At 49.1% G+C, this 12,524-nt stretch overlaps 2 protein-coding genes across 2 annotated transcripts; both read right to left on the bottom strand.

Annotated features, from left to right (window-relative positions):
• Nucleotides 1-218: 218 nt before the first annotated feature.
• Nucleotides 219-1,541, bottom strand: LOC135813445 (uncharacterized protein K02A2.6-like). Its single transcript, XM_065326540.1, has one exon. It carries the CDS (start codon nucleotides 1,539-1,541, stop codon nucleotides 219-221), a length of 1,323 nt encoding a protein of 440 aa, XP_065182612.1.
• A 4,369-nt stretch (nucleotides 1,542-5,910) lies between these two features.
• LOC135814879 (uncharacterized) lies at nucleotides 5,911-12,268 on the bottom strand. The gene is made up of 8 exons (XM_065328074.1): nucleotides 11,927-12,268; nucleotides 11,528-11,650; nucleotides 8,874-9,278; nucleotides 8,648-8,731; nucleotides 8,179-8,235; nucleotides 7,806-7,902; nucleotides 7,238-7,457; nucleotides 5,911-6,802 (listed from the first exon to the last, which is right to left on the bottom strand). The coding sequence occupies exons 1-8, from the start codon at nucleotides 12,042-12,044 to the stop codon at nucleotides 6,773-6,775; spliced, it is 1,134 nt and encodes a 377-aa protein (XP_065184146.1). The 5' UTR covers nucleotides 12,045-12,268; the 3' UTR covers nucleotides 5,911-6,772.
• Nucleotides 12,269-12,524: the final 256 nt, after the last annotated feature.

Genomic DNA, 12,524 nt, shown 5'->3' with positions numbered 1-12,524 from the left:
GGATCCATTACAGAGTTCTGTAAGCACTGGTCTGTCCGAGGGAGTATTCTAGTATAGTGCATTGTACATGTACATGTATATCCTCTCCTCTTACAAAGAAAAGACCTAAGGCTAGGGGTGTACAGAGGACACACAGGCACATGCAAGCCATTAGAAAAGAGAACGAGCAAGAGAGGGAGAGACAGAAGAGTGGAGTATATTGTTTGGAGAGACCAAAGTTAGAAGCGATCGGGAGCGTGAACGACACGGCCGCGAGCCGTGACATACTTATCAGGCTGGTCTTGAGCTGGAGGGGTCGATGGCAAGTTGGGAACTGCAGGACACGGCGGAGTAGAAGGTTGACTGGCTGGGGGATCAGGATCGGTAGTAGCGGCAGAGTGACCAGCAGGCGGCAACTGTTGCGGCGTTGGCATTGGGACAATATGCCGCCGGTTGCGTCTGAACTGGCCCGATGGGGTTGCTACGATGTAGGAGCGCAAGGCTGGTTGGCTCATCACGTGGCCAGACTCTTCACGATCAGGTAGATACACAGGCTGTTGGGGACACAGAGACGGCAGTGTCCGGGCTGCATGGCGACTGGCATGGTTGGTGCTTTGGCGATCCTTTAAGCGCTGATCCGCGGCACGCAGGTCGCTCTGATCGACTGGATGCGACTGTCGCTGTGTTGGAGAGAGAGGTAAGAGTGACTGCAGCTGGCGGTTCATCAGAAGCTGGGCTGGACTCTTACCATTCTCCAAGGGAGTGTTGCGGTACGCGAGTAGTGCGAGGTGCCAATCAGTGCCCTGACGGAACAGACTTTTGACCGTGCGAACAGCACGCTCGGCCATGCCATTGGCTTGCGGATAGAGAGGGCTACTGGTGACGTGGCGGAAGCCATAGGTGGATGCAAACTGGGCAAATTCAGCACTGGTGAATTGCGGTCCGTTGTCGGTCGTTAGAGAGTCAGGGATGCCATGGCGAGCGAACAGTGACTTGAAATGGCTGACTGTACGAGCTGTGGAGAGCGAGGGCATGTCGAGGACCTCGATGAACCGAGAGTAGTAGTCGATGACGAGGAGGTGGTTGCGACCGTCGATGGTGAAGAAGTCTGCGGCCAGATGTTGCCAAGGAAACTCTGGGAGTGGAGTTGAGAGAAGAGGCTCGGGTGGCTGAGAGCGGTGTCGACTGCATTCTTCACATGTTTGGACAAGAGTAGCTATGTCCGACGAGAGCGATGGCCACCATACAGAAGTGCGGGCCAGGCGTCGGCACTTGGTGATGCCTTGATGACCCTGGTGAAGGCGAGCCAGGATTTCTTGCTGGTGAGCGGGAGGTATGTAGAGACGCTGATCGTACAGAATCAAGCCGTCGTCCGTGAGGCTGAAATGTGCGCTGTGCTCTATAAGAAACTGCACTACGGGAGGAGCATCGCTAGGAGCAGGCCAGCCGTGCTGCAGATACTCGATGATGCGAGCACAGCTATCGTCGTCGCTTTGCCATGCTGAAACCTCATCCAGGCGTTGCGCAGTGGCAGGCAGAGTCTCAGTGACGTACGACACCATAGCAGCGGTCTCAGCCTCCAGTGTGGCAGTAGCGTCGGCATCTGTGCTGCGCAGAGGAGCTCGAGACAGAGCGTCGGCAATTGCGAGTTGTTTGCCAGGAGTGTGGATAATACTGTAATCGAATCGAAGTAGCCGTAGACGAAACCGGAGGACCCGCGGAGGGAGGTCGTCAAGAGCACGGGTACCGAGCAGAGGGATGAGTGGCTTGTGATCCGTGCGGGCTCGGGCGCCGAAGAAGACGTAGAAGGCGCTCCACCGGAGGAGCTACCTGAACCACCATTGCTGCCTCCGCCACCAGCGGGGGAAGATCCGCGGGAAGCGGGTTGAACTGAGCTGGGGTCCGAAGAAGACATGGCTTCTGGACCGCTGCCACCATGTAGTGTTTCGTACTTTAGTCTAACCAGACCAACCAGAGAGCCAAGACCTTAGTTCTAACTGTTGTACTACGATAAGACAAAGAACCTAGAACACATGCAATCTACTAGATATATACATACGGGCTAAAGTGGGAAGGAGGAATGGAATGCTAGATCATGTAAGTGGATCATGATGATGGGAATGATATCGGAATGCATGTATGCATGGGCTTCATGCATCTAGTCACATGACACTACAGAACTCACCTTTAACGCCAGATGCAACTTCCTCCACATTGAATTTTGTTCACTTATAACGCCATGGCTTTATAAGTGAGGGTGGCCTTATATTCGGATATAACGCCATGGCTTTATATGCGGGGAAATACGGTATATGGCTGGAACTAGAGTGTGACTAAGCCAGTTTTGCTGCTGTACTTCCGGATGTTGGTACGAAAAAGATTATGACAACCTCGTCAAAAATGCACTGAGCAATGAAACCCGGCTGGTCATTTAAAAATGACCTGCCAGGTTTCAAGTTGGTTGTTCCAACGAGGAACACACGCTTCCTGCCACTTGACTGACTCACGACTGCCATCCGGAGCACTTCGCACCTTCCACTCGGCAAACCTGCAAGAAAGGGCGACTCCTGCTCAATACACTGTGTCTTGGGGAATTCACCCCTCATCAGCTGAGCTCGAGTAGTCCTCCGTGCGTACTAGAGAGGTTCCGGGGTACGATTTTCCGTGCCAAAATCCGTATGGGCGCTACGGATTTTTTCCAGGCATGCTCCATACGATTTTTCGGCACGGAGAATCCGTGTGGACTGCCTTTCATGCGAACCATGTTTCGTATGGAGATTTTGCGTCATCGAGTGCAGAAAGATTTTTCGCGTACAAATTTGGTACGAGAAACATCGATTTTCCGCGGCAAGTTTTGATTTCGGTACCAATTTTCAAAATAAAAAGGCATAGCGCGGGAATGTGACGTGTTTGCGATCGTAACCTAGGCAATGACGGCAAACACATAAGTTCCGTACCCCGGAACTTTTCACTGCTCGAAAACGACGTATGAAAAATCCGTAGCGCCTCCACGGATTTTGGCACGAAAAATCGTACTCCGGAACCTCCCTATTAAGTCGAAACTTCTAAGTTTGTATTGTTGTCCCTCACGTGGACATGCGACTACTTGTTGGCGGTGACAGCGTTGTGAATAGCTACTGGCTCTCAACGTCTGTTTAGCACAACTCCATGAGCGACTCTGACTCACACTGCTACCTGGGGCCTCATGAGGTGTTGTCGTGCTGGAAACGAAGTGTCTCTGTAAATGTGTATCCCTGGTGATAGTTTGGCCTTGAGAGCACTATATAAGTGGTGCTTTTCAGGCACAATCTTCCTCAGCCTACTCAAGCTTATCTGATGAGGGGTGAATTCCCCGAAACACTGTGTATTGAGCAGGTTTGCTGAGTGGAAGGTGTGACGTGCTCCTGGTGTGCTCCGGATGGCAGGTGTGAGTCAGTCAAGTGTCAAGTTTGGCAGGAAGCGTGTGTTCCTCGTTGGATCAACCAACTTCATCACTAATACCGCCGAAGTCGCAACTTCTCAGTTCAGCCAGGTTTCAGTTATCCAAATTACAGTGAAACCTGCCTAAGCCGACCGCTCAAGGGAACTTCCAAATGTAGCCTTCATGTACAGGCATGCACAGGCATGTACAGGCATGTACAGGCATGCACAGGCATGCACAGGCATGTACAGGCATGTACAGGCATGCACAGGCATGTACAGGCATGTACAGGCATGCACAGGCATGTACAGGCATGCACAGGCATGTACAGGCATGTACAGGCATGCACAGGCATGTACAGGCATGCACAGGCATGTACAGGCATGTACAGGCATGCACAGGCATGCACAGGCATGTACAGGCATGTACAGGCATGCACAGGCATGTACAGGCATGTACAGGCATGTACAGGCATGTACAGGCATGTACAGGTTAGTGTTAACCTTATCAGGTTTTACTGTATTAACTTCTCCAAACAAGGACGACGACGGATGCTATTTCTACTACAAGTAGTCAAATTACCCGGGATAAGGCATACACAATAACGTTACGCATGGTAACCAAGAGTATTATAGGCTCCTGGGCTTGTACTTGTGATGTACAGTCGACCTACCCTTATTATAACGATAACCTCTATATTAAACGATAAATATTATTAACCCTATAACGATATTTTTCTGCCAAACCAAATCACTCCATTGACTTTTGTATACAATGTCTTACCTCTATAACAATATTGCTATAACGATATTACCCCTATAACGATATAAAATGGGCTGACCAATCGACATTTTCCATTTTATAACAATATCTAGCAGGGAATTTTATAGAGCCCACTATCCAGGTAGGGCAAGCTTCACTTGATAAGTCGCTGGGACATGTTGAAATACAATGGGGGCACCAATGGGCACCTTGCTGTGTACATACTGCGCAAGTACGTCAGTTTTTTTATGCTATGAAGAGTGTAAAAAATGAACAAAATCCATGCATTATGACGTTCATGTATGTGTATGAAATGAACCAGTTACCCCTATAACAATATTACCCTTATAAGTTATAATATTAATTTCTTGGTCTGATGCAAATATCGTTATAAGGGTAGGTCAACTGTACATGTACATGTACAACGTAACTGGCACCCATCTGTAACATGTTTCGACAAACTCAGTTCCGCATACACGTAACCTAAAGCCTTGTAGGTGCACACAGCTGTCCACTTTGCGACATTGCTGCTTTCCTCTTGCTCTCCCCCTAGCCCTCCCATTGCCACCAAGACTGTGAGACTACGACTCGCATCTCTCTCGCATTTCTCTACATTTTTCCAAATCCAATACTACAATCAAGTACATGATACTTCGAAGTACAGTGTAGGTCTACCGGTATCCGCCGCAAACTAAAAATACACACGCACACAGCACCTTCCCCCACCCCCTCCCTCCTTACACCACACAACTCCACACCGAACATACTGTACTGTGTGACTGTACTCTGTACTGTAGTCTACCGACCGCCGGGCGTAGTCGCTGAAACCCATTTTCTTCGCTAACTATTTTCATCCACACAGACTCAGTGCACTTACCGGGCTGACATTGCATACTCGTCGCGCTCTCATTCTCTCTGTACTGTGCCGGGAGACGCGTAACGTCGTTGCTAACAGCCGCGAGGGTATGCGAACTAACTAATAACTTGAACAGTTGATGAAAGCTCTGAACCTCTTCGTTTTCCAACTACATGATAAAGGTACTTCTCCAACAATGAAAAAACTCAAGCCAACTGTTCAGTGGTGATACAATGACTGTAATCTGAAAGCGACCATGGAACGTTTGGCTTTACACCACCAAACTATTATTTTCACCCAAACAACTAACTTTGCAGCGCCGAAAGGCACCCAGAATGGTGACCACACACAGACCAGTGCAGTGTGTGTGATGTGTACCGGACCACCGCTGTCAGTCACTGTGACACCATGACTGTACCAGTTCGTCCGGTTAGCACTAGCGAGTAGCCATGGTAATAAAAAAAGACTGAAGCTTTCCATCTGACAGTGACACACTGTTCCGCGCCACTGAATAGCACTGCGGTTTGACAGGATGTGCTACAGCCACTGGCCTACACTGCTACAGGCTACAGTACACTAAGGTTGCATCATTCCGCACTTTTCGTCGCATTTTTTGTTACTTTCTGCCGCAATTTCTTGCGCAAGTTTTCGAGTGTTCTTTCCGCAAATTCCCGCAGGGACAGCTTGTTGCCCACCGCGTACCGGCGCGGGTGCACCAACACATAAAACACTACTCACTAGCTGTCGAAGTGTGCGTACGTGTGTGCGCGTGTATGTGCGTCTGTGTGTGTGTGTGTGTGTGTGTTTGTGTGCACAGGCATGTGTACGTAGCTACATATATGTGACACTACCACACAGCAGTCGACACACACCACGATTTCAGTCTCCAGGATAGTTTTCCCAATTAATCAAAAATAAAAATAAAAATAACATCAAGTGAGTTGTACTGGTGTTCAACGGAATTAACCAATTGGGGAGGTAAAGTGAACAAGTGGTGGAAAACAACAAAATTAGCATTAGGCTCTCTAAACAAGATTAAGGTAAAACGAAAAAGAGGTCGACAGTAAGAATGATAAAATTCGCTGTAGAGTGAACAAGCAGTTCAAAAGCTCTACAAACTCTCGCGAAAATCAACTCTTATAGGAGTAAAAAATTACACGTCGGAAAAGCTCTCGTTGTTATAGGCACTGGTCAACACGGAGGTATGTCAACTCTAATATGACTGCTGCACTATAGCAGCAGACTGAATGTGCACTGATACGAACTAGAAACAGTAAAGCTACTCAATAGGAGTATAGATATGAGCTAGACACAGTACACCATGTGCCAGTTGGTATAGAACACTGTATGGGGGTTCTGGATAAAACACAACTCAGAGAGGCCTGATTCTCCAGGACATCTTGTCTCCGCGCTCAACCAAATAAAATTACATGCATGGATCTCAGCTCTTGCTCCAAATATAATCATGATGAAGAGTATCACAAATCAAGAAAACTGAAACAAAAAAGCCGGCGTTATTCGAACAGACGCAAGCGATAAAATATTTCTTCTTTTCGAAAGGAATATATTGACGGGGCTAAAGAATAGAATGGCACCTAGTGTACGGTGCATGCGAATATATTTCGTAATTGGAATATGACGATAGGGGAGAGTTCACACTCGTGCTACGTACCCGCAGCACAGAGTTCCGGGGTCATCTGTTGCAGAGACCATGCGGTTGTCTGCTGCTCACGCCGTGTCCTACTTGACCGAGTCTACACACTGGATACACATTGATGGTGTATCTACGCACAGACACGCAAGAAGAATAAGAATGCACAACAATACTTCCATCAGAAAGCCGGAACCAAAACACCAAAACAAAACATTCGCATTCGAATATCCGCCGCGAGACAAAGTATGGCAGCACTGAGCTACGGGCCAGTAGAAGACTATGCATTATGGCCAGCGATAAGCCAAATCGATACACAGTGCCAAAGCATGCACGCTCCCAGTACCCAGATGCGCAGTCCGGGGTGCATTTGAAGTGGTTCCCGGCTCTCTAGATTTCATATAAACGGTGCCAGTCCATAGCGACAAGGCCCGATTTTGTGGCGGAATTGTCGAGAGTTACAGTACTAGTAGCCGATTGCGGACATGCCATGAACAAGTCGACCTACACCACTGAGGCGGGTAGCAGGAAAACTTTACCGTATATATAGTGTTCGAACCGCTCTTACATTTTTCGGAGAGCCTTGACTTGTCGTCGAAACGGAAGTGACCATGTTCACTGGCTGGACGACTTTCACAGTCGCATGTGCTACTGGCTGATGGCTGCCTGAAGGCTCCACGAACTTGCTCGGTGGTTTCTTGACAGGCTCTCCTTCCTCACAGTCAATCAAGATCTTCGCGCCCTTCGCTGGGCTCTTTCCAGTGGTTTGATTGGTGCCATTTTGCCGCCTAGAGAGATAAACACAAGTTGGCACACGCACACACATACAACATTCTAAATCTACTTGATGTGCACCGACTGTTGCCCATGCGTTGCTAGCAATAGTACGGCTGAACCGGCCAACATTGAACAACTGAGATCGTCGAGCCAACCAGAATGCAGCCAAAATGGAAACGTTTGGCAAACGGACTATGTTTGTTTGTTTTTGAACCCAAAAATTGCCTTCAGTACACATGCGATTGTTTGGGTTAGTGACGTGAGAACTCATGATAAATGCACTAGACTACAGCGTAATGCAGGGTGAATCTATCTACACTCACAGTTACATGTTTATTCCATACACAATGAGAACTTACTGTTTCCCGCGAGCAATGTAAAGGAGAAGAAGGAGAAGGGCGACAAAGACGACACCCAAGGCCCCGCACGCTACCGCAATCAGCAGCGAGTTGTCAGCTAAAGGACACACACACACACACAAAATGCGAGACAAGTATTATTATGGTAAGATGCGCAACTATGGTAAACACCATAAGTATTATGCAAAGGTACCACTTCTGTTCACGAATGCAGCTCAGTTCCTGCACACAGCCTGCATTTATAACCACACTGACAGTGCGTTGATGCCCCCCCCCCCCCCCCCCCCACACACACACATACAAACATTCATGGCCTTAACTACCCACTGCCATTCCTTTCGGCTAGACTGCACTCATTCACACGCATACTTACAGGCTTGCCGGTTCTTCTTCACAGACGCCGTGGGTGGATGGTACAGACCAGTGGGTCCTGTGCACAAACACGTCAAACAACAACACACGGCCACACAATTCTCAGCACTGAGCAGTGTTCTACGGGGGGTCTGTGCCCTTACAGCAGCTCCACCCTCACAGCATCGGGGGCAGTGGCAGTACCAAGCAAGCACTCGCAACACCCTCCAATCCGACCAGAAAGCAGCATCCAAAAGCGGGAATCTCAATAGAGCGTGGCTCTAGGTCCATGGGTCACATAACATTGTACTGAACGGGTAAGCAGCGGCTTTCGGCCTGTTTATCAACGAAGTAGTTTTATTGGTCAGTATCTACAACTTGGAGGGAGTCCTATTACTGGTGTGATGACGTCGGCCGGAGAGCGCATGTGGTGGAGGTGAAATTTACTTCATGGGAAACACAACACTTTCAAAACATTTCAAGACACGTACGAGTAGTCGCGACGGTTGTCACCGGTCCCGTGCTGGTTACCGGTCTTCTTGTCGTCGTGGTCTGGATTTCACGTCTGGACGTTGCTGAAACAAACCACAAAAACAAGGAGAGCAAGGCAAGGCCAATAAGATACACGTTCGAAATCCCAGAGACATGATGCAACCCACACGAAATACGAGCGACAGAGGCTGCAGACCACCAAAAGAATCTCATGCCACCACCTACCTGGTTGAGGCGTGCACAACGCATCAGTTTCATCGACGGCAATGTTTGTCAGCGGGTTGACGCAATCCGGGTACGTGTCGCAGAGCCACGCCTCTGGCTGGCACTTCTTCTCAGTGAACTCACAGTAGAAGAGTGCATTTCCACAGCGGTTGTCAACACCCTCCTCAGTCGCGCTTGCCTGCGTGCTGCGGACACTAGCGGGGACGGTGACGGCGGCTGTGGGCTCAAGGCCAGTGGTATCCATGACGGCGGCAGTCTCTGCGTCTATAACCACTTCGACGGGCTGTGCATTGTCGGTGTTCACCTGCTGCGCCGTCGACGACGCGGCAACAACATCAGACACGGCGGCGGCAGTGGACGGAGCAGTAGTCGGAATGGTCGTGGGGCTTGCGGTGGTTACTGGGTCTGGAGATAAGCAATACAAGCAGTATGGCCACGATCGTATCATCCGGGGTGCCAATCACTCAGGGTTGGGAAGTGTAAATTGCAATACCGAACTCATTGTTCTTCCTGCACAGAAGTCCAAATTAGGAAGTCTGTGTATGTGGTGAAAGGTTCTACATGCATGTGTTTTGTGACTTTTGTCTCTATTGTGACAAGCTGCCCAAAGTCATACGGTGTGCTTGGCTGGTACACTAACATCCATGGATACAGAACAGACTGGCGTGTGAGAGATGTGGCAAAGCGGGAGGGCCAATTGGGGGGAGGGGGTGCGCAAGCAGAACTGGTCTGGAGTGAGAAAGTCAGGACTAAGGACTACATGTAGAGCTTTTGACTTTCACAGTTTCAGTAGAGCACATGCACAGTACAGGATGGCTTCCACGATTAGATACACTCATGTACATTGTGCAGTCATGTAGCAGAACAACACATTGCAGCACAGTACTCCAGTACGTGCCAAGAACATCATTGGCATGCAGTTCACTTTGCAAACTACTTATCGGCCCACTCAAAACAGCACCACCCCGTTCCAAGCCCTGCATACATCACCTGTCGTACTAACTACAAAACCCATACATTTCCAAGGAAAGACTTGGGTAATAGCGGTACAAGTAGTGGGTGCAAAGCTTGTCACTTCTCCAGGAAGCATTACAAAGCAGTTTTTGTGGAGTGTTGGGGCTTGAAAAACATTTTGAACTCTGTTTGCAACTGTGCACTGTAGTGCAAGCATGGTAGCTGCCTCTCAAGCAAAACCAATAGCCACAGATCACTGTTCTCCTGTCCATCACTATTTATTTCACGATATATTTCTTTTTGCCCGTACAAGAGGCTTTAGCAGTACTGTACTGTCATACGAAGTAGTACTGTAGCAGAAACACGTTCCAGTAGCAGGCAACAGTACAATGTAATGTCATTATGATTGTGCTTGCATTGTCACAGCTACGATCTGTTACTGCAATCAGTTCAAGCAAGTACATGTATATTTTCATCTTGCTGCGAAATTGTGAAAGCACGGACAACACCTCCACGTTGGCAGACCCAAAAGTTACGCAACAGTGGCGCGAAACATTCTCGCGGAACACATAGGTGCTAACTTCTATCTACTGACACGGTTCGTGTTTATACCTATGCCGGAAATAAAAGACAGCACAAGGTAATGTACGTTCGCTACATGTCAATAGAAAATTGTGAGAGTACTCTCTGGTCTAGTCTAGAAGGATCCGGAGGCAACGCGAGGAAGAAAATATTCTGCCGGTCGTCTTCATCACCTCCACTTCGAAAAATTTCTTTCTAAAAATAAGAAGACGTGACACGCTGTGGTATAGTTACACTGAAAACTACTCGTGTTCACCGTCATGAGCAAGGCGGAAAAAGCCTTCCATGCAATACTGTGAGAACGCTGGAGGTGGTTGGCACAATACTCAAGAGTACACGGACGTCGTGCGCACTCAGCCATGACCAGCAACATCCATCGCATCTTCACTGCTGCTGCAAGCCTTGAAGGTAGCAGCGGCGGCCAAACAGATTAGTTCCAGCAATGACCACTAGCATTTGCGACGACATGCAAGCCGGCGAGCGCGACGTCCGTCACTGTGTGCACTGAGTATGGTCGCCAGACATTCTAAGATGGTGGGTTCGACGCGCAGAGCAACGAAGCAGCCAGGCCAAAGCGGTCTTGGCATCGTGCCTATGAAGACCGGTCGGTCAAGAGATCCTCTCCAATGTAAAGCAAAGGCAGCAGCTCCGCCAGTGTACATTCCTAGCGCAGTTAGCAACAGCAGTGAACGGCATCCAGCCGCGGAGTCACAGAACGAAGAACGCAAGAAGCACGCAAACCCACGGCGAGAGAGAGAGGGGGGGGGGGGGGGAGAGAGCCGCCAATGCTAAATACGCTGTCAACTCGGACACTGTTGCTATTCTCGCTTTCGGCGTAGATCTACACTACAGTTGTAGTACGACACCAGTGCATGGCTTTGGTGTTGGAAGGAGGCCAAGCAGCAAAGCTAAATGCATCCCAGAAGCCTCGGCGAAAACAAAAGCGTCATTTGCCACACGGAGCAGGAAGACCAAATTTTTTTCAGACTGTTCACCTCACACGCACTACACGACGAGAGCAAACAGTACACGCACCGAGTAAAACTGTTACAATTGGGTCCACGATTCTCATACCCACTGCTATTAGAGACTTAATCCTAACTTCAAACAGTTCTCACCTCGCCCAGGACAGCCCTGTTCATCAGAGCCGTCCTTGCAGTCGATGGCTCTGTTGCAACGCCACATCTTGGGTATGCATGCGCCGTCATTCACACACGTAAACTCAAAGAAGTCGAAGCATTCTGCACCAATAACAGTAACAAGCAAGCAAACACGATATTCTGGTTTTATGAGCTATAAAAATAGTACCATTTTTACGCTACATGACGAGGTCGAAGACCCTATGCGGAAGCGTGGGACACTTCGCAACCACTCGCTCACACACTCATTTGCAGGAGGGTTGGACAGGCACAACTCAAAGCGCTAAACGCTAACAACGTCAACAAAAATCTTGTGTGTAGTTTTGATAATACGTATTCGGCCAGCTAGTTATGCGATGGGTGTCGGACAGTCCTTACCCGCACTTGCGCTACCACTCCAGGAGCATAATAAAACTACGGACAAGAGCGCAACCCAAACTTGTCCAAACTGCGGACCACAGCCTCCAACTCGTCTACTACTAGTATATCCTCTCATCTTGGACAGTCTCTCCAGCAAACAGCACACGTATCCACTAGGACTAAACTGCGTACTAACGACGTCAACATCCGGTAGCTCCTACGAATGTCACCAAATTCCTGCTCTCGACTCTCCACACACCACATCCACTAAGCAGACGCTGCAAGTACACTAAAAAAATTATCGGCCCAGCGCAACCTCTCCACTGCCAGCTCGAATCGCAACTGAGCATTTTCGCGGGCTGCCGCCGAATAAGAAGTTGCCACACCACCACACACCCCTATGGCCCTGACGACCAGAGGAATGCAGCGACGTGTACAGAGAGTACCTAGCGCCTAACACCACAGAAGGCTAGGGATCGGTGCCAGTAAAAGCTGACTACAAGACTAGTGTAGGGCGGGAAACGTGCAGATGAGAAAATGGCCCTGTGCCAAACGATAACCAAGTGCACCATCCCGATATCGACGCGGCTTTCCCCTATGTGCGTACTTGGTGTCG

Source organism: Sycon ciliatum, chromosome 4 (genome assembly GCF_964019385.1).
Source record: "Sycon ciliatum chromosome 4, ocSycCili1.1, whole genome shotgun sequence".
In the NCBI taxonomy this organism is placed as follows: domain Eukaryota; kingdom Metazoa; phylum Porifera; class Calcarea; order Leucosolenida; family Sycettidae; genus Sycon; species Sycon ciliatum.
This window is presented reverse-complemented; position numbering and strand designations above follow the sequence as displayed.

Bases quoted from the DNA above. Each gene is read 5' to 3' on its own strand.
- LOC135813445 (XM_065326540.1), bottom strand. From the start codon at position 1,541: ATGGTGTCGTACGTCACTGAGACTCTGCCTGCCACTGCGCAACGCCTG.
- LOC135814879 (XM_065328074.1), bottom strand. From the start codon at position 12,044: ATGAGAGGATATACTAGTAGTAGACGAGTTGGAGGCTGTGGTCCGCAG. The intron at 11,651-11,926 runs GTAAGGACTGTC...TTATTGGTGCAG, and splicing joins GAGTGGTAGCGCAAGTGCGG to AATGCTTCGACTTCTTTGAG. The intron at 7,458-7,805 runs GTAAGTTCTCAT...TTATCTCTCTAG, and splicing joins TACATTGCTCGCGGGAAACA to GCGGCAAAATGGCACCAATC.